Genomic DNA, 20,266 nt, shown 5'->3' on the forward strand with positions numbered 1-20,266 from the left:
AACATGAACTAAACTACCAATACAACATGAGCTAAAGTATCCATACAACATGAGCTAAACTACCCATACAACATGAACTAAAGTACTCATACAACATGAGCTAAACTACCCATACAACATGAACTAAACTACCCATACAACATGAACTAAAGTACTCATACAACATGAGCTAAACTACCCATACAACATGAACTAAAGTACTCATACAACATGAGCTAAACTACCCATACAACATGAACTAAAGTACTCATACAACATGAACTAAAGTACTCATACAACATGAACTAAACTACCCATACAACATGCGCTAAAGTACCCATACAACATGAGCTAAAGTATCCATACAACATGCGCTAAAGTACTCATACAACATGCGCTAAAGTACCCATACAACATGAGATCAAGTATCCATACAACATGCGCTAAAGTATCCATACAGCATAGGTACTATAGTTCTAGAAAAAGGGACAGATGCCAAGCAAGAGGCACAATGGACATGTGTCTCTTATCTGCTTCTAATGCTACTTTGAAGTTGTTTTATGACATTTGTGCTGATATTGAGCTCAATTCATGTACCACTTTATTCAGATGTCAGAGTTGGTTAGGTTTATTCATTTAAATACATTCTGAAGCCCTTCACTCCTGCATACTATTGGCCCAAAGTAAGAAGTCCTCCTTGTTTAAACACTATAACACACTTGACCTATGTTACATTGAATGTAGGCCAAGGTCATTCATTTGAACAAACTTGGTAGTCCTTCACCCTAGCACAATACAGTGCCAATATCAGGTCTCTGGGCCTCTTGGTTATTGAGAAACTGTTTAAACGAAAACTTAACGTCAAACAGCCGGATGGCCGACGAACGCCGTACCACGACATTTATAAAAGCGTTTACGCCCTTCGGGCAGGTGAGCTAAAAACAGATTGTATCAACATTATCATGCCTGTAATATAAAGCACAAGCCATACTCGCACAACCAAAGATTTAACATAAAATTCATGACATATTCACGCAATAAATGTTGATATAAAATTCAGGACGTATTCAATCCGTCAGTGTAGATATAAAATTCAGGACGTATTCACACCGTCAGTGTAGATATAAAATTCAGGACATATTCACACATCAATTTTTATATAAAATTCAGGACGTATTCACACCGTCAGTGTAGACTTCAGGACATATTCACACAGTCAGTGTTGATATAAAATTCAGGATATATTCACACAATAAATGTTGATATAAAATTCAGGACATATTCACACCGTCATTGTAGATATAAAATTCAGGACATATCCAAACATCAATTTTGATATAAAATTCAGGATATAGTCCATTATGATATGACAGAGGACAGTATCGGGTTAATGGCAGTAACACCATATACATATAGTGTGTTAACCATGAATGTGATCTGTTTGGGTTATTGATCGGATAAGTCTGAATTCAAAGTGCATTCATTCGTAATTGTTTGCGATACAGGGTGCAGCCGTACATGTATTTGTTTGCATACAGTGTGTAGTCGACGTGAACGCTATACAATATTTTGTACAGTGCAGTGTTTTTTTCTCACATGATAGTTGACATATGCTGTACACATGTATGTACCTGTATCTTACATTCAGAAATGGCTCATGATTCTATCAAGACTTTGCAAACTTTTACCTAAACAATCACACCTATGATCCTGTACCATACAGAAAACAAAACCTGTTAACCAATAACGGCTGTGATCAGACTATTGTCGGGAACACTCGCTTGATTCAGCACGACTTTTTCCTTGTATACTGGTATTGATATTAATTTGTAACAATTAGTTTTCATACGGAAAAGAATCAACAATATAATTCCGTTGTTATGAAGATTTCATCAGCTACTGTTATGTTCATTCAACTTAAAATCCGACGATTACTCAGTTCGTCATTTCGTTCAGAAATACCCAAGCCTTTTTTAAAGACACGATACACATTGCGTGTTTATAAACCTTTTGTAAGCCAATGGCAACATGTTCACTTGTAAGGGGCCGCGGTGGCCGAGTGGTTAAGGTGTCCCGACACTTTAACACTAGCCCTCCACCTCTGGGTTGCGAGTTCGAAACCTACGTGGGGCAGTTGCCAGGTACTGACCGTAGGTCGGTGGTTTTTCTCCGGGTACTCCGGCTTTCCTCCACCTCCAAAACCTGGCACGTCCTTAAATGACCCTGGCTGTTAATATGACGTTAAACAAAAACAAACAAACAAACAATGTTCACTTGTAACATTCAATCTGATACAAAAACGGAAATGATTTGAAAATTTGTCCTCAAAAATGTTAATGAGTTGAATAACCTAGCAACTCAATGGCACATCAACCATTGAATACCTATACATTTAAAACAGGTTACCACTCTAGTGTACAGACATAGCACCAGGAACACATGTTAGTGAAATAGAAGACTTACTTTGGTTGATTAAGACATCCTGGTACAGTCGAAATTCCAGGTACCCAAGCAGACGAGATCTGTCGTTGTTCAGAAACGCCTCGCTTTGGAATCATATACACGACAGTGCCAGTCGATCGTACCTAGGCATAATGGGTGTCGTGTTTCAATGAGGGTTGTACATATTTGCTTTGTCAATTTAACCTTAGGTTAGCGGTTTCCTTTAGAAATGCTGTCACCAAACAAAACAGTCGATTTTTGTCATGTGTTGTTCAATTTTTCTCAATTTCTGCTCTGCTTTTAGTTTATTTTTTTTGTCTGTTGGCCCGTAACAGGGGACACATTTCAAGCTATTAAAATTCCTTTTGATACCCGACAGTCCGATGGCTCACATGTGGCATTTAAACGGCGTACTAAAATCATTGCCTGGTCTGGTCTCATCTGGACCCAAAGTTTGGAGCAATTGCATAAAATATTAACAAATACTAAAATATGTGTACACTGGCTGTGGTGCTTGGTTGTGTATGTAACATGTGTAATGACTTCAAAAATCATTAAGTAGGTAAAATACGGAAGGCTCTTGACTCATTTGCTCATGATCCTGGATTAAATGTAACAAAAATAAGCAAGAAAAACAGCTGCATTTAAATAATTTCCACTACTATCACTAGTCAATATTAAGAAACCCTCCAAATGAATATAGGTATTAAATAATGAATAATCTGGACATATAACGTGTCCAATCACTGAAAATGACTGGAGTGTAAAGATAGTCCTGGAAGAAAGTGGGTAAAAGTTCTGGCGGCGGGTAGACAAGTGTCTCTTAAATACCACTGTCGAAGCTAAAGTAAAAAACACATCGCATCTTCTTCGATCAACAAGCAAGAAACTCAGAGCTCATGTGTACAGGGACAAACTAAAGATACAAATTATGTGGAGGGTTAAAAGGGACATAATTCTATGTTTAATTTTTCTTGTTTGTTTAACCATTTAACTTATTGTTTTGATTATTGTTCCTTTATCTTTTATTTTTTCATTTCTTTATTTTACATTGTGATAAGTGTTGATATTTAATTGACTTATATCCCTTTTAACCCTCCATAAAAGTATGTATACCTAAAGTTCGTGACAAGGTTTATTAGTGTACTGCAGGGTTCATATGCTACCACGCAATGTCAATGGAAGTGGAAAAACGTTGCAAATATAATAACCATGAAAAACGTTATCTAAAGACAAATAAATCACAGGAGAGACGCATGATGATGGTTATAGAAAGCATGTGAGAACCAAGATGTGAGAACAATGGTGTGAGAACAAAGATGTGAGAACCAAGATGTGAGAACAATGGTGTGAGAACAAAGATGAGGGTATACTGTGGAGATTTACAGGATGGGTGCAATACCTAGCAGCACTTTTCCGGCCCAGACAACAAATGATGTATCACAAGACCAAGTCAACAAATGGGGTATCTACAGACAACAAATGATGTATCCCAAGACCAAGTCAACAAATGGGATATCTACAGACAACAAATGATGTATCCCAAGACCAAGTCAACAAATGGGATATCTACAGACAACAAATGATGTATCCCAAGACCAAGTCAACAAATGGGATATCTACAGACAACAAATGATGTATCCCAAGACCAAGTCAACAAATGGGATATCTACAGACAACAAATGATGTATCCCAAGACCAAGTCAACAAATGGGGTATCTACAGACAACAAATGATGTATCCCAAGACCAAGTCAACAAATGGGGTATCTACAGACAACAAATGATGTATCCCAAGACCAAGTCAACAAATGGAATATATCCCCTAGGTACTCTCCTATATTGCAAATCCCAAGTCATGGATTACCCCAATAAACCAGTTAAGAATTAGTGTATCTTAGACAACAAATGAAATACATGCAGTAAACAAGTAGAGTATCAAGAGACAAAAAATGAAATATCTGAGTCAACAAATGGGGTATCTACAGACATCAAAAGAATTACCCCCAGTCAACAAAAAGAGAATCCCTAGTCAACAATACAGTATCTCCAGACAACAAATGAAATATCTCTGATCAACAAACAGTTTTTCCAATGAAAACAAATGGCCTATCACCAGGCAACAAATATAGTATCCTCAGTCAACAAATAGGGTATCCCCAGTCAACAAATACAGTATCTCCAGTCAACAAAAAGGGTATCCCCAGTCAACAAATAGGGTGTCCCCAGTCAACAAATAGGGTGTCCCCAGTCAACAAATAGGGTGTCCTCAGTCAACAAATAGGGTATCCTCAGTCAACAAATAGGGTATCCCCAGTCAACAAATAGGGTATCCCCAGTCAACAAATAGGGTATCCCCAGTCAACAAATAGGGTATCCCCAGTCAACAAATAGGGTGTCCCCAGTCAACAAATAGGGTGTCCCCAGTCAACAAATAGGGTGTCCTCAGTCAACAAATAGGGTATCCTCAGTCAACAAATAGGGTATCCCCAGTCAACAAATAGGGTATCCCCAGTCAACAAATAGGGTATCCCCAGTCAACAAATAGGGTATCCCCAGTCAACGAATAGGGTATCCCCAGTCAACAAATAGGGTATACCCAGTCAACGAATAGGGTATCCCCAGTCAACAAATACAGTATCTCCAGTCAACAAAAAGGGTATCCCCAGTCAACAAATAGGGTGTCCCCAGTCAACAAATATAGTATCCTCAGTCAACAAATAGGGTATCCTCAGTCAACAAATAGGGTATCCTCAGTCAACAAATAGGGTGTCCCCAGTCAACCAATAGGGTATCCCCAGTCAACAAATAGGGTATACCCAGTCAACAAATAGGGTATACCCAGTCAACAAATAGGGTATCCCCAGTCAACAAATAGGATATACCCAGTCAACAAATAGGGTATACCCAGTCAACGAATAGGGTATACCCAGTCAACGAATAGGGTATACCCAGTCAACAAATAGGGTATACCCAGTCAACGAATAGGGTATACCCAGTCAACAAATAGGGTATCCCCAGTCAACAAATAGGATATACCCAGTCAACAAATAGGGTATACCCAGTCAACAAATAGGGTGTCCCCAGTCAACAAATAGGGTATCCCCAGTCAACAAATAGGGTATACCTAGTCAACAAATAGGATATACCCAGTCAACAAATAGGGTATCCCCAGTCAACAAATAGGGTGTCCTCAGTCAACAAATAGGGTGTCCCCAGTCAACAAATAGAGTATCCCCAGTCAACAAATAGGGTATACCCAGTCAACAAATAGGGTGTCCCCAGTCAACAAAAAGGGTGTCCCCAGTCAACAAATAGAGTATACCCAGTCAACAAATAGGGTATCCCGTCAACAAATAGGGTATCCCCATGCAGTCAACAAATAGGGTATACCCAGTCAACAAATAGGGTGTCCCCAGTCAACAAATAGGGTGTCCCCAGTCAACAAATAGGGTATCCCCAGTCAACAAATAGGGTATCCCCAGTCAACGAATAGGGTATACCCAGTCAACAAATAGAGTAGAATAGAATACTTGAGGTATGGGATCACTTTGGTAAAGCGGTGTGTCATATACACCAATATGTACCAAAAGTAGGTCACTCTGACCTTGTACATCAAAGACAACATTTTGCCACTGAAACTTCATACTAATCACTGTTTGCATGGGTTCACATTATTGAGGCAGTGTGTCAAGCATCGAAAGTAGGTCATTGACCTACATTTCGACCTTTGACCTACATCAAAGAAAACGTTTGTCTGGATTCTTTCTCCCACACGACTTTACAAGTTTCTGGAGCTTCATAGTTGGGGAATCGGTCCATCTTGGTCACTCTGACTACACCAAGGGAAAGTTTGTCCTTGCTCCGTCTCCTACACTATTTCTCACTTGAATTTCATACTTTACATTTGAAAGTCATGTATCAAAAGTAGGTCACTCTGACCTTTATTTTCAATTTTTATCCACGAACTCATTATCTGCGCATTCTTGGCACATAATTCGCTGAATTGTCTTGTTTTCTGTGGACCTTCATTTAAGTGTCATGACTGGTCGGCAGGAGATGAAAAATAACCTCAGAGAAAATCAACGTTACAAAATAATTTATTGTGATACACAGCCAACAGTAGTATACACGAAGAAGTGTTGATAGACAATCACATAACCAGTCAGCAGCATCATGGTCTGGTTTGGCCACTTCCTGTATCATTATCATCATGGTATTAGGGGACAAAGATCCCTACGTTTGGCACACATGCAAACATATACAATGATTAATTCTTCAAAAACTTTTTATTATGATTTATGTATTTCATTCTGTTTTTATTTTCTTCAATTGTTTTATTTCATCAGCAATTTTTTAAAAAGATTCCAACAGAGTTTTTAGCAAGACCCTGTTATTTTACATTAATTCATCAGATTCATCATTATAGAATGGTTGAAATGATTTTTTCTGAAACTTTCAATTACCAAACCCTGCTTTCAAACTAAGGGCACAACTTTGTTGTGTTTATCTTAAATATTTAATATACAAGATAATATATGTATTTGATAACTGTTACCACTGACATACAAATTACACTATAAGTTGGTGTAAATATTCGTTCTGTATTAATCTGTATGAAAACTTATAGGACGGAGTTAAAAGTCTGTTATCACAAGATAAAATATACATAAAACAATATCTACACTACATACTGGCAAACTCAACACACAGCTGTATAACCCACCCTCCCCTTCATCATCGACAGGATAAAATCAGATGAATATACAAGATGAACTGACTGAGTGAAAACAATAACAGTGACAATTATAAAGGATATTGTCAAAAATATTCATTATCAAAATCACAGGATTGAGGTCAACTTGATTCTGTATTAATGGACGGATAAAACTCTCCATAAAATTATATACAAAAATTAACATTTATTAACATTAATTATGCTACATATATTTGATGAATGTGTAAATACACACAAACACTATGTTAACTAGATCAGCACATGAGAATATATGGCATGCTCAAAGAGCTATATATTATGGCATGCTACAAAAGAGACATCACAAAAATGTTTACAAAACAACTAAAATAAAATGCTTAAAAATTGGAATGCTTCAAGTCAAGGCACATATATCATTATTGGTGGTAGAAACAAATATCATGTCCTAATCATCTAAATGAAATAGGACAAGTGAGTTTTTATATTTCAAAATATGTACAAGTTCATTTCCAGTAAATAATAAAGCCAAAAATCAAGACATGATGTTCTGTAATAATGTGTCTGGTAATATTATCATTGGCCTTGTAATATATACGTTGACTTTAACAAAATGTAAAGTACAGTATCTTCATACGTCCCAGCATCTGCAGCCTCTCTTTGGCTCAGTTCACATAGACCCTCTCTCTGAGTTACATCATGGTTGACAGTCTTTTTCCAGGTTACATCACCGTTCACAAAGCCTCTCTCTAATTTACATCACAGTCCTCAAAGCTTCTCCAACTTTTATCACAGATCACAAGACTTTGTCAGATTAAACAGAGAGCCTCTCTCCATGTTTTATCACAGTACAGCTTCTTTCTTCACAGTCCATTATAAAAGCAGTACGCATTGCATACAAAATAAATAACGTCTAATAATACTTTGATGGAATGTTTGGTGTTAAACATAAATGGTAGACAATGTATATAAACAGCAGTATATTAACAGACAGCAGTATATTAACAGCAGTATTTTTTGTGTTCAGCAGTATATATCACACATACAAGGTCTTTATAGACCCTGCTAGGAGAATGGCATACACAATGCATTAGTCGTCCAGCTGACACAGTCCAGCTACACCACGGTTGATCCAGTGATCTGCAGTTTTGTCCGATGCTAGTTCTATAAACAGGACAAAGTTGGTGGAATGTCCAGTGGTTGATAGCACACCCCGCCTGGCACTCGTCTTGTACACAGGACATGAGTAAGTGTTCTTCTTAGCAAATTGGTCCATACGATTGGGCTTTAGCCAGATCTGAAAGTTTTGATTAAGGAAATACATTCTGACCGGAGTAGACGGCTGATGTTAACACTAATCCTAAGGATTGGCATTTTCCTTTGGTACCATTTGATACCCTCTACTCTTTTCAATGAACCATATGTTTTATCCATTTCTAAATTTCAATGACTGCTGTACTGTATTTATGTAAATCATACCTAGCTTTGTTAATATAAAGAAAATGTAAATATTATTATATCAAATGATTTTGCTTTGCAGTTTTTAAAAGGTGAGCATGGTTTGACACAGATATACTTTGGCTAAATAAAAATCTCACATTTTACAACCCAGCACCACATTATACCCCTGTAGTCCATTACAACCCAGCACCACATTATACCCCTGTAGTCCATTACAACCCAGAACCACATTATACCCCTGTAGTCCATTACAACCCAGCACCACATTATACCCCTGTAGTCCATTACAACCCAGAACCACATTATACCCCTGTAGTCCATTACAACCCAGCACCACATTATACCCCTGTAGTCCATTACAACCCAGCACCACATTATACCCCTGTAGTCCATTACAACCCAGCAACACATTATACCCCTGTAGTTCATTACAACCCAGCACCACATTATACCCCTGTAGTCCATTACAACCCTGCACCACATTATACCCCTGTAGTCCATTACAACCCAGAACCACATTATACCCCTGTAGTCCATTACAACCCAGCACCACATTATACCCCTGTAGTCCATTACAACCCAGAACCACATTATACCCCTGTAGTCCATTACAACCCAGCACCACATTATACCCCTGTAGTTCATTACAACCCAGCACCACATTATACCCCTGTAGTCCATTACAACCATTGACCTCATTATCCTCAAGGAGGACATCTCATCCATGATACCATTGTACCCTTACCCCTTACTTCACAGTGAAGTTATCAAAAATAACATAAAGTGCAGACAAAATAAGTTAAATTTCCAAAGGATACCACAGGCATGGTGTCGAAAAGGATCTTTGGTAGGGATTCTCCCAACACCATCTTTTCTCGATCCCAGCGAGATCCTTCCAAGAATAAGCCCTGAAATAAGAACAGAATATTTATTTCACCATATCCCTACAATGTAATTGTTACAAATGCTCGACTTCTATTATACAACTAAAAAAAAATTTAAAAAAAAAAGAATGTTCAGAAATTATTTAAGAATCATTTATTAATGCCTTACATAAACAAAAGCTCCATCCTCGGGTTTTTTTGTCATTTCCTTCTCTTCCTTTGTAACCTCAAACTCAAAACCAACAGCATCAATGGGAATTGTGTATTTTCTTGCATAGTTCTGGGACACACCTACAACAGACAATAACCAGTATTATAAGATGTCTAGTATAAAGGATAAGGGCACAATTACATGACACTGTCAGTCCAATATTAGGACAGGGGTAGTCACTGTCAGTCCAATATTAGGACAGGGTTAGTCACCGTCAGTCCAGTATTAGGACGGGAGGGGTAGTCACTTTCAGTCCAATATTAAGACAGGGGTAGTTACTGTCAGTCCAATGTTAGGACAGGGGTAGTCACTGTCAGTCCAATATTAGGACTAGGAGGGGTAATCACTGTCAGTCCAATATTAGGACAGGGGTAATCATCGTCAGTCCAGTAGTAGGACAGGGGTAGTCACTGTTATTCCAATATTAGGACAGGAGGGGAAGTCATTGTCAGTCCAATATTAGGACAGGGGTAGTTACTGTCAGTCCAATATTAGGACAGGAGTAGTTACTGTCAGTCCAATATTAGGACAGGAGGGGTAGTCACTGTCAGTCCAATATAGGACGGGAGGGGTAGTCACTGTCAGTCCAATATTAGGACAGGGGTAGTTACTGTCAGTCCAATATTAGGACAGGGGTAGTTACTGTCAGTCCAATATTAGGACTAGTAGGGGTAATCATCGTCAGTCCAATATTAGGACAGGGGAAGTTACTGCCAGTCCAATATTAGGACAGGGGTAGTTACTGTCAGTCCAATATTAGGACAGGGGTAGTTACTGTCAGTCCAATATTAGGACTAGGAGGGGTAATCACTGTCAGTCCAATATTAGGACAGGGGTAGTCACTGTCAGTCCAATATTAAGACAGGGGTAGTCACTGTCAGTCCAATATTAGGACAGGGGTAGTTACTGTCAGTCCAATATTAGGACTAGGAGGGGTAATCACTGTCAGTCCAATATTAGGACGGGAGGGGTAGTTACTGTCAGTCCAATATTAGGACAGGGGTAGTTACTGTCAGTCCAATATTAGGACAGGGGTAATCATCGTCAGTCCAATATTAGGACAGGGGAAGTTACTGTCAGTCCAATATTAGGACAGGGGTAGTTACTGTCAGTCCAATATTAGGACAGGGGTAATCATCGTCAGTCCAATATTAGGACAGGGGTAATCACTGTCAGTCCAGTATTAGGAAAGGGGTAGTCACTGTTAGTTCAATATTAGGACAGGGAGGGGTAGTCACTGTCAGTCCAATATTAGGACGGGGGTAGTTACTGTCAGTCCAGTATTAGGACAGGAGGGGAAGTCATTGTCAGTCCAATATTAGGACAGGGGTAGTCACTGTCAGTCCAATATTAGGACAGGGGTAGCCACTGTCAGTCCAGTATTAGGAGAGGGGTAGTCACTGTCAGTCCAATATTAGGACGGGAGGGGTAGTCACTGTCAGTCCAATATTAGGACGGGAGGGGTAGTCACTGTCAGTCCAATATTAGGACAGGGGTAGCCACTGTCAGTCCAATATTAGGACGGGAGGGGTAGTCACTGTCAGTCCAATATTAGGACAGGGGTAGTTACTGTCAGTCCAATATTAGGACAGGGGTAGTCACTGTCAGTCCAGTATTAGGACAGGGGTAGTCACTGTCAGTCCAGTATTAAGACAGGGGTAGTTACTGTCAGTCCAATATTAGGACAGGGGTAGTTACTGTCAGTCCAATATTAGGACGGGAGGGGTAGTTACTGTCAGTCCAATATTAGGACAGGGGTAGTTACTGTCAGTCCAATATTAGGACAGGGGTAATCATCGTCAGTCCAATATTAGGACAGGGGAAGTTACTGTCAGTCCAATATTAGGACAGGGGTAGTTACTGTCAGTCCAATATTAGGACAGGGGTAATCATCGTCAGTCCAATATTAGGACAGGGGTAATCACTGTCAGTCCAGTATTAGGAAAGGGGTAGTCACTGTTAGTTCAATATTAGGACAGGGAGGGGTAGTCACTGTCAGTCCAATATTAGGACGGGGGTAGTTACTGTCAGTCCAGTATTAGGACAGGAGGGGAAGTCATTGTCAGTCCAATATTAGGACAGGGGTAGTCACTGTCAGTCCAATATTAGGACAGGGGTAGCCACTGTCAGTCCAGTATTAGGAGAGGGGTAGTCACTGTCAGTCCAATATTAGGACGGGAGGGGTAGTCACTGTCAGTCCAATATTAGGACGGGAGGGGTAGTCACTGTCAGTCCAATATTAGGACAGGGGTAGCCACTGTCAGTCCAATATTAGGACGGGAGGGGTAGTCACTGTCAGTCCAATATTAGGACAGGGGTAGTTACTGTCAGTCCAATATTAGGACAGGGGTAGTCACTGTCAGTCCAGTATTAGGACAGGGGTAGTCACTGTCAGTCCAGTATTAAGACAGGGGTAGTTACTGTCAGTCCAATATTAGGACAGGGGTAGTTACTGTCAGTCCAATATTAGGACAGGGGTAGTTACTGTCAGTCCAATATTAGGACAGGGAGGGGTAGTCACTGTCAGTCCAATATTAGGACAGGGGTAGTCACTGTCAGTCCAATATTAGGACAGGGGTAGTCACTGTCAGTCCAATATTAGGACAGGGGTAGTTACTGTCAGTCCAATATTAGGACAGGGAGGGATAGCCACTGTCAGTCCAATATTAGGACGGGAGGGGTAGTCACTGTCAGTCCAATATTAGGACAGGGGTAGTTACTGTCAGTCCAATATTAGGACAGGGGTAGTTACTGTCAGTCCAATATTAGGAAAGGGAGGGGTAGTCACTGTCAGTCCAATATTAGGACGGGAGGGGTAGTCACTGTCAGTCCAATATTAGGACGGGGGTAGTTACTGTCAGTCCAATATTAGGACAGGGGTAGTTACTGTCAGTCCAATATTAGGACAGGGGTAGTTACTGTCAGTCCAATATTAGGACGGGAGGGGTAGTCACTGTCAGTCCAATATTAGGACAGGGGTAGTCACTGTCAGTCCAATATTAGGACAGGGGTAGTTACTGTCAGTCCAATATTAGGACAGGGGTAGTTACTGTCAGTCCAATATTAGGACAGGGAGGGGTAGTTACTGTCAGTCCAATATTAGGACGGGAGGGGTAGTCACTGTCAGTCCAATATTAGGACAGGGGTAGTTACTGTCAGTCCAATATTAGGACAGGTGTAGTCACTGTCAGTCCAATACTAGGAAAGGGAGGGGTAGTCACTGTCAGTCCAATATTAGGACGGGAGGGGTAGTCACTGTCAGTCCAATATTAGGACAGGGGTAGTCACTGTCAGTCCAATATTAGGACGGGAGGGGTAGTCACTGTCAGTCCAATATTAGGACGGGGACAGTTACTGTCAGTCCAATATTAGGACGGGAGAGGTAGTCACTGTCAGTCCAATATTAGGACAGGGGTAGTTACTGTCAGTCCAATATTAGGACAGGGGTAGTTACTGTCAGTCCAATATTAGGACAGGGGTAGTTACTGTCAGTCCAATATTAGGACAGGGAGGGGTAGTTACTGTCAGTCCAATATTAGGACGGGAGGGGTAGTCACTGTCAGTCCAATATTAGGACAGGGGTAGTTACTGTCAGTCCAATATTAGGACGGGAGGGGTAGTTACTGTCAGTCCAATATTAGGACAGGGTTAGTCACTGTTAGTCCAATATTAGGACAGGGAGGGGTAGTTACTGTCAGTCCAGTATTAGGACAGGGGTAGTCACTGTTAGTCCAATATTAGGACAGGAGGGGTAGTCACTGTCAGTCCAATATTAGGACGGGAGGGGTAGTCACTGTCAGTCCAATATTAGGACGGGAGGGGTAGTCACTGTCAGTCCAATATTAGGACAGGGGTAGTTACTGTCAGTCCAATATTAGGACAGGGGTAGTTACTGTCAGTCCAATATTAGGACAGGGGTAGTTATTGTCAGTCCAATATTAGGACAGGGGTAGTTACTGTCAGTCCAATATTAGGATGGGAGGGGTAGTCACTGTCAGTCCAATATTAGGACAGGGGTAGTCACTGTCAGTCCAATATTAGGACAGGGAGGGGTAGTCACTGTCAGTCCAATATTAGGACAGGGAGGGGTAGTCACTGTCAGTCCAGTATTAGGACGGGAGGGAGTAGTCACTGTCAGTCCAATATTAGGACAGGGGTAGTTACTGTCAGTCCAATATTAGGACGGGAGGGGTAGTCACTGTCAGTCCAATATTAGGACAGGGGTAGTCACTGTCAGTCCAATATTAGGACAGGGGTAGTCACTGTTAGTTCAATATTAGGACGGGAGGGGTAGTCACTGTCAGTCCAATATTAGGACAGGGGTAGTTACTGTCAGTCCAATATTAGGACGGGAGGGGTAGTCACTGTAAGTTCAATATTAGGACATGGGTAGTCACTGTCAGTCCAATATTAGGACAGGGTTGGTCACTGTCAGTTCAATATTAGGACATGGGTAGTCACTGTCAGTCCAATATTAGGACAGGGGTTGGTCACTGTCAGTCCAATATTTGTCATTATTAATCTTACTGACAATCAGATAATCCTGTTTTTGACAATGTTATTTCAGAACAACAGTACGGTTAACATTTACCTGTGAGGAAGGACTGTGTGAAGTAGAAACCAGAAAGCCAGAAAGTTGCTGGAATACCCACTTCTATCCAATCACTGAAGAATTTCAATCTGTAATACCAATAGGAATTTGTCACAAATAACATACAACTTATCAGTCAGGTGTGTTAAATTTTACAAGAAAGTTTCTAGACCTTGATTATATCTCTCTTTATTTTCATGAAAAGCAAAGCTCTTATAACTCAAAAGACCAGCTGAAATACAGGCTGATACTGTGTATACAAAAGAGGTGATAACTGTGTACCGAGCCAGAAGATCGTTGATGTAACTGCCCAAAGGTTTAAGTGAAGGGTATGACTTGGATGCCCACACTGCTGGGACCTTGCCATTGAGCATACTCTGGAACACTTCCTCCAGATCAGAGGACATGAGTACCAATCCCTTAATGGCTTTCTGTAAATTGATGAGTGAGATCCGCACCACCTTGGTCAGACGATTAAAGCGGATGAGTTCTTGTCTCAGTACAGTGTTCATTGACTCGTCGTACACAACAGGGTACTTTTTAATCACCTGTAGGACAAAGAGGTACATTTTACAATCATTTATTATGTATTCTACAAATTTAGCAGAAAAAAACTGAAGCAAATTCCACTATCATCACTTGTCTGCATAGCTTCATTTTCAGTAAAAAAAAAACCTTTAAACTTTTACCGAAATATTATACAAATTTATTTATCAAGGCAAATTACATTTTTGTCTTAAGATAACTGTGCAACATATTGAGTTCACTTACATGTTCCAAGTCAAAGTCTGCAGGTAACTTGCTGAGGATATCAACAGACAGGTCCTGGATAACTGACCCAGTGGATTTACCTCCCTTGCTTTGCTGCCTTGGCAGAGTAAGCAAGATGTTGTCAAATAACTGAAAGGATGCAAAAAGAGTGGAAATGAAAAGGAATTTCTTCACTGCTTTTCAAACTGTTCAAAGGAAAATTCCTGTTTAAACCAATAACATTATAAAATAGTATTGCCTGTATATGAACACCTACCAGCTGTGTTTCCTGGTTGTCCTTGCTAATGTCTGCGTTCTCATGTAGCCCAAATACCTCAGGATTGGGGTTAATTGGCAGGGTCCTAATATAGTCAATGTAGGTCTGGTGTTCACCTTCCTCTGGGGCATAATACAGTCCACTCGGGGAAAACCTAAAATTACAATTCTTAATTAGTCAGGTGACTGTCAAGTCATTACTACAATTTTCTAAGGTTACAGAATGCCTGCTCCGATTTCAAGTTATAAATACTTGGTTCTGAATCACAACTCATGAAAACAGAAAAGGTCTATAGGGCTAATAAAGCAGATAGAATATGTATTTTAAAGTTACAAAAGAAATTAACATTGAACATCTGTAACATACATGTATAAGAATTACATATTAAACAGACCAATCAGAACACAGGGAGAATGAACAACTGAAAAGAGTTCAATCACTCAGCACAATAAAGATGCCAAAGTATTGCATATGCTTGACGTCGTTTCCTTCATATCGCTTCCATAAATGAAATTATCTCTTTTTCTAGAAAGAAAAGAAAGTCCAATAGACCAGTAATTCTATAATATTCATGATGATAACAAGTGTTGCAACGAGAGAATAAAATAGACTGGCTACCAGCCCATAATTTTTGTAAAGAATTAACCAGCTGAATACTAATAGTTACAAGCTTATCTCTCCCTAGTTTGAAACTAAGCTTAGCAAGCTATGTTTGAGGTGAAAAGATGATAATCAAGTAACTAGCATGCCTGTAGTCCTTGTTTGTGATGATTTCCTTTGTGAAGAAGATGGAGAGGATGGAGACGAGAAGTCGTCTATCCTTGTCATCAGTCACACGCCCACCATAGTTACACTGACCAGTCAGATAGGTAAGAGCAGGCAGGGGCAGCTCCTCATAATCATTTAGGAACATCTAAAATAAAATGGCTCAATATCATCTACATGCAGTCTACGCATTTATCAATGGAATATTTGGATTAAGTGATCTTAACTTTAAACCAAAGAATGTTGAAACACACGCTGAAAACACAAAAAATTCTAATCTATTAATTATCTTTTTTTTTTCTCATGGACTAATTCTAACTTCTCTTACAACAGTTCGAACTTTTTCAATACCTATGTGATAATTTTTTGCTTACAAACATAGTTTACTACAAACTACATACCAACATCTGCCTGAGACTGATACGGAGATCAGATTCGTTGAATTCATATGGAATATTCCATCCTAGGGGACCAAACTTCCTGCGTTCCTGCACCATGGCATGGAAGAATGACAGTCCAAACAACATCTTATGGAATTTCACAGGCTGTAAGTAGCAACAAGTACCGTAAATATAGATTCAAAGATGAATTGATCAAGTTTTACAAGTTTATACCCATCAACTATTATATATAAATCCAGTGAACTTAATTTACAATTATATAAGGGTGATGTAGAATTCTTTTAAAATTTGATAAGTGTATAAGTATCATAGTAAATTCAAAACCAACCATTCATTCTGATATTCAGAAACAACAGTAAGATTTGTTAGCAAATACCAACCTTGTTACAACCTCCAAAGAAGGAGGGATCAGATATAGGATCATTGAGGTAGGACCGTAGAAGGTTGGCTCTCAGACCCTTAGGTGGTTCATTGGTCATCTTCACACCTACAAACAGTACAGAAAGGTAGTTAAAACATGTCTTAAAACAGTGACATTACTGTACAGAAAGGTAGTTAAAACATGTCTTAAAACAGTGACATTACTGTACAGAAAGGTAGTTAAAACATGTCTTAAAACAGTGACATTACTGTACAGAAAGGTAGTTAAACATGTCTTAAAACAGTGACATTGCTGTACAGAAAGGTAGTTAAAACATGTCTTAAAACAGTGACATTGCTGTACAGAAAGGTAGTTAAACATGTCTTAAAACAGTGACATTACTGTACAGAAAGGTAGTTAAAACATGTCTTAAAACAGTGACATTGCTGTACAGAAAGGTAGTTAAAACATGTCTTAAAACAGTGACATTGCTGTACAGTACGTGAGTGAAGGTTTAACCTACCATTCTGTAGGATAGACACTGGGAACTGTTCTGATGGATAGCTGGTAAGCCAGAGACGGAAGTCTTTGTTTGTCTCTTCTGGTATAATCACCTTAAAATTAAACATGGTGATACATATAAAAACGACATGTTTATAATTTCATATAGTGCATTTCTACTTGAAATATTTTTATCATAGAATTTATTTTAATGAAAAAGCAGATCCTTTTTGGCAATTATTGTTTTTGACAATGACAACCTGTCATTTCACTGTTATAAGTATTGTGAAACAGAAGATTATCAATATTATATAACAATATAATTGTACACTGATATGTAAACATTATCATAATTCAGGGCTTCCAATATTGATTGATGAGCTGTAAGTAGAAATTTCTGTAAACTTAATCCTCAGATCAGAAAACACTTTCCCTCACTTACCTCCTCGCAGATCTTCTCTAGCTTGGGCATCCAACTGGTGGCCAGATGACAGTTCTGTAGTACTACCCACGACCCATTCTTTATTGCCTTGTCTATCATACCTGCTGCTATTGGACCCTGTAATAGTCAATTCTTTTACTGAGTTTCATATAAAATTGTTGTGTGCACACAAAAATTATCTTCTTGGTCTGAAAATGATGATGAATGATCTATATGTTTTTACATCCTTTGTGAGAACAATTTTCCATAAACTCTTGGCTGAAATAACATGTATCATTTAATCAAAGAATTTTAAAACAAGGTGTCTATATCTGTATGCTTTCAATACCTTTTTAATAGGTGGTTTACAACAGACAAGATGCAATACAACATTGCTTACATCAAAGAGATCACTAGCATAATATTATGTATGGCATGTAAGAACAACATTTGAATATCTGAGTTATTTCTCTTACCTGACCCTGACCAAGAGAAATGGTCTGGATTGTACCAGCTGCTGTAGAGTAGCCTTTACTCTCACCAAACTTGAGCAGTGCCATCATAGGATCAGCGCCGGGTGACAAAACAAAGATCAGAGGGGCACAGCAATTGGAGTCTCTGAATGAACCTGCCAGGTCAAAGGTGGGAGGTTCAATGTAAGACTGACCTAGATTTTCCACTATGAAATTCTGTACAGCAGGGATGATTTTGTCTGGTCGTAGACATCTCAATACAACCATCTTGAACATGCCTCTAAGTGTGTCGAAAGGACTGGGGTACTTGTGGATCTGAGGAGTTGGGGAGTCATACATCTTTTTCCATTCCCCAATGTTCTCTTTCACATCTGTAAAGAGACATATATGTATCTGTATGTCAAATTTAGTTTTTATTAATAAGTAGTAAACGGCCATGTACTGTAAACATACTTAATTTGGAACATTCAAATTTTAGCATAACTATGATTTTTAACAGCTTATATAGCACATTGATGAATTGACATGCCTAAATGATTTTCTATAAAAATAATTAAACTGAAACCCTTAAAATATGTCCATTTACAGTAAATACACTAACACATCCACTATTGACCTAACATGTTTTACATAAAATCAAAGCAATATCATTACTAGTGAGATACTCACGCTGAAAGAGTCCTTTCATGTTAGGTAGGTTGCTGGCTCGTACAAGCTCTCCCCAGGACTTGTCTCCCAGCCACTCCGGAGCAGGGTTTGGATGGGGGTTTTCCAGGGCTACTCCTCCCGTCAACAGGAAACGCCACACATCTTCATCCACACGACCTCTGTTAGGGGAAGCAATCAATAAATATGCTTAGAATTCAAGTCTGACAATACAAATCGTAAAAATGATCTGCAGTATTTGAGGATAAATGTTATAGGCTACCAATTTATAGAAGCATTAAAAATATTGCAAAAAAGCAAACAATATACAAGGAAATATAGATATTTAAGCAAATTGATATGCACACACATTTTGTACATCCAAAAATATGAATTATTAAGGATGCTTCTAGAGGGACCATCTGACCTTTCAGTGACGATCGACTACATGCAGCAATATTCTTCATTTCAAAAACACCTATTAATGATATTGAGGCTGCTGCAAAAAAGTGTCTTTAATTTATAAGTACATTTCTGAACACTTAAAATGAAGTTGTCAGCAATATTGAGAATCAAAGGTGATTTAATAAAATTTTCAAAAGCATTACATTGTCTAGATATTTTTAGACATTTCCTGTCATTGGAAGCCTATGTCCCTTGACACCACAATCAATCTAGAACACTAAGCCAATGGCTAACTAATACCAGAACAAAATGGACTTACATTAATCAACCCAATTGTTTAAACAGTGAGAATAAAATTTGGGGAAAAAAAATTGCCCTAAATGTTAGATTCAGGGAGTTCCTCTGGCCACAAATGCCCAGGAGCATATATAGAGAGACGATCCTTGTTTTCTTATTGGTAATGGAAGTTTACCCTTATGGGCCCCATCCTCTACCCTTTTCTCCATAAGCCACCATTTAATAGCTCTACAATTTACTGTAAAGTTCTGTACTACAGGCCAAGGTTTTGACTTAACTGTCCATATTGGGCACCATTAGCCCTCTGATCATATCCTTATATAAGGTATAATATATAGACCTGCTACGTAAAAAGGGAAAATCATATTTACTATATACACATAATTTTTTTTCGTTGTACATTGTATATACTGACACAGAAAGTGCATGAAAATGACAATATCATAGTGAAGATGTTATACCTCTTATTGAGGACAAGAATGTTTAAATCATAAAACCAGAACAATAGTTCCTAGTACTACACACTATCTACACTATGAAAGGTAAGATTACTGTCTAGCATATGCAACACTGAATATTTGGTGTTTTTTGTTAAACAGAACTTATATGTCATAAAAACTACATATGTACTCTTATTACCATGTATATCTATGTAATATGATATGAATTGTCAGGGAAAATACACTACA

The 20,266-nt window shown here is 38.9% G+C and overlaps 1 protein-coding gene across 3 annotated transcripts in view; it reads right to left on the bottom strand.

The window, feature by feature from the left end:
• Positions 1 to 6,502: 6,502 nt before the first annotated feature.
• LOC117327593 (dynein heavy chain 3, axonemal-like) overlaps positions 6,503 to 20,266 on the bottom strand; it is a 75,426-nt gene continuing 61,662 nt past the window's right edge. For 2 of the 3 annotated variants that reach the window (XM_033884657.1, XM_033884649.1), the window contains 14 exons: positions 18,900 to 19,057; positions 18,234 to 18,601; positions 17,779 to 17,895; positions 17,359 to 17,449; positions 16,855 to 16,961; positions 16,475 to 16,618; positions 16,058 to 16,221; positions 15,309 to 15,462; positions 15,053 to 15,181; positions 14,564 to 14,829; positions 14,282 to 14,370; positions 9,649 to 9,770; positions 9,414 to 9,503; positions 6,503 to 8,431 (listed from right to left, as the gene is read on the bottom strand). In XM_033884657.1, the coding sequence (XP_033740548.1) occupies positions 8,225 to 8,431; positions 9,414 to 9,503; positions 9,649 to 9,770; positions 14,282 to 14,370; positions 14,564 to 14,829; positions 15,053 to 15,181; positions 15,309 to 15,462; positions 16,058 to 16,221; positions 16,475 to 16,618; positions 16,855 to 16,961; positions 17,359 to 17,449; positions 17,779 to 17,895; positions 18,234 to 18,601; positions 18,900 to 19,057 (2,206 nt within the window). In that variant the 3' untranslated portion in view covers positions 6,503 to 8,224. Of the gene's footprint in view, positions 8,432 to 8,704; positions 8,710 to 9,413; positions 9,504 to 9,648; positions 9,771 to 14,281; positions 14,371 to 14,563; positions 14,830 to 15,052; positions 15,182 to 15,308; positions 15,463 to 16,057; positions 16,222 to 16,474; positions 16,619 to 16,854; positions 16,962 to 17,358; positions 17,450 to 17,778; positions 17,896 to 18,233; positions 18,602 to 18,899; positions 19,058 to 20,266 lie in introns of all 3 variants that reach the window. The other variant, XM_033884661.1, reaches the window with a different exon arrangement.

The sequence above is a fragment of the Pecten maximus genome, chromosome 1 (genome assembly GCF_902652985.1).
Source record: "Pecten maximus chromosome 1, xPecMax1.1, whole genome shotgun sequence".
Lineage (NCBI taxonomy): Eukaryota > Metazoa > Mollusca > Bivalvia > Pectinida > Pectinidae > Pecten > Pecten maximus.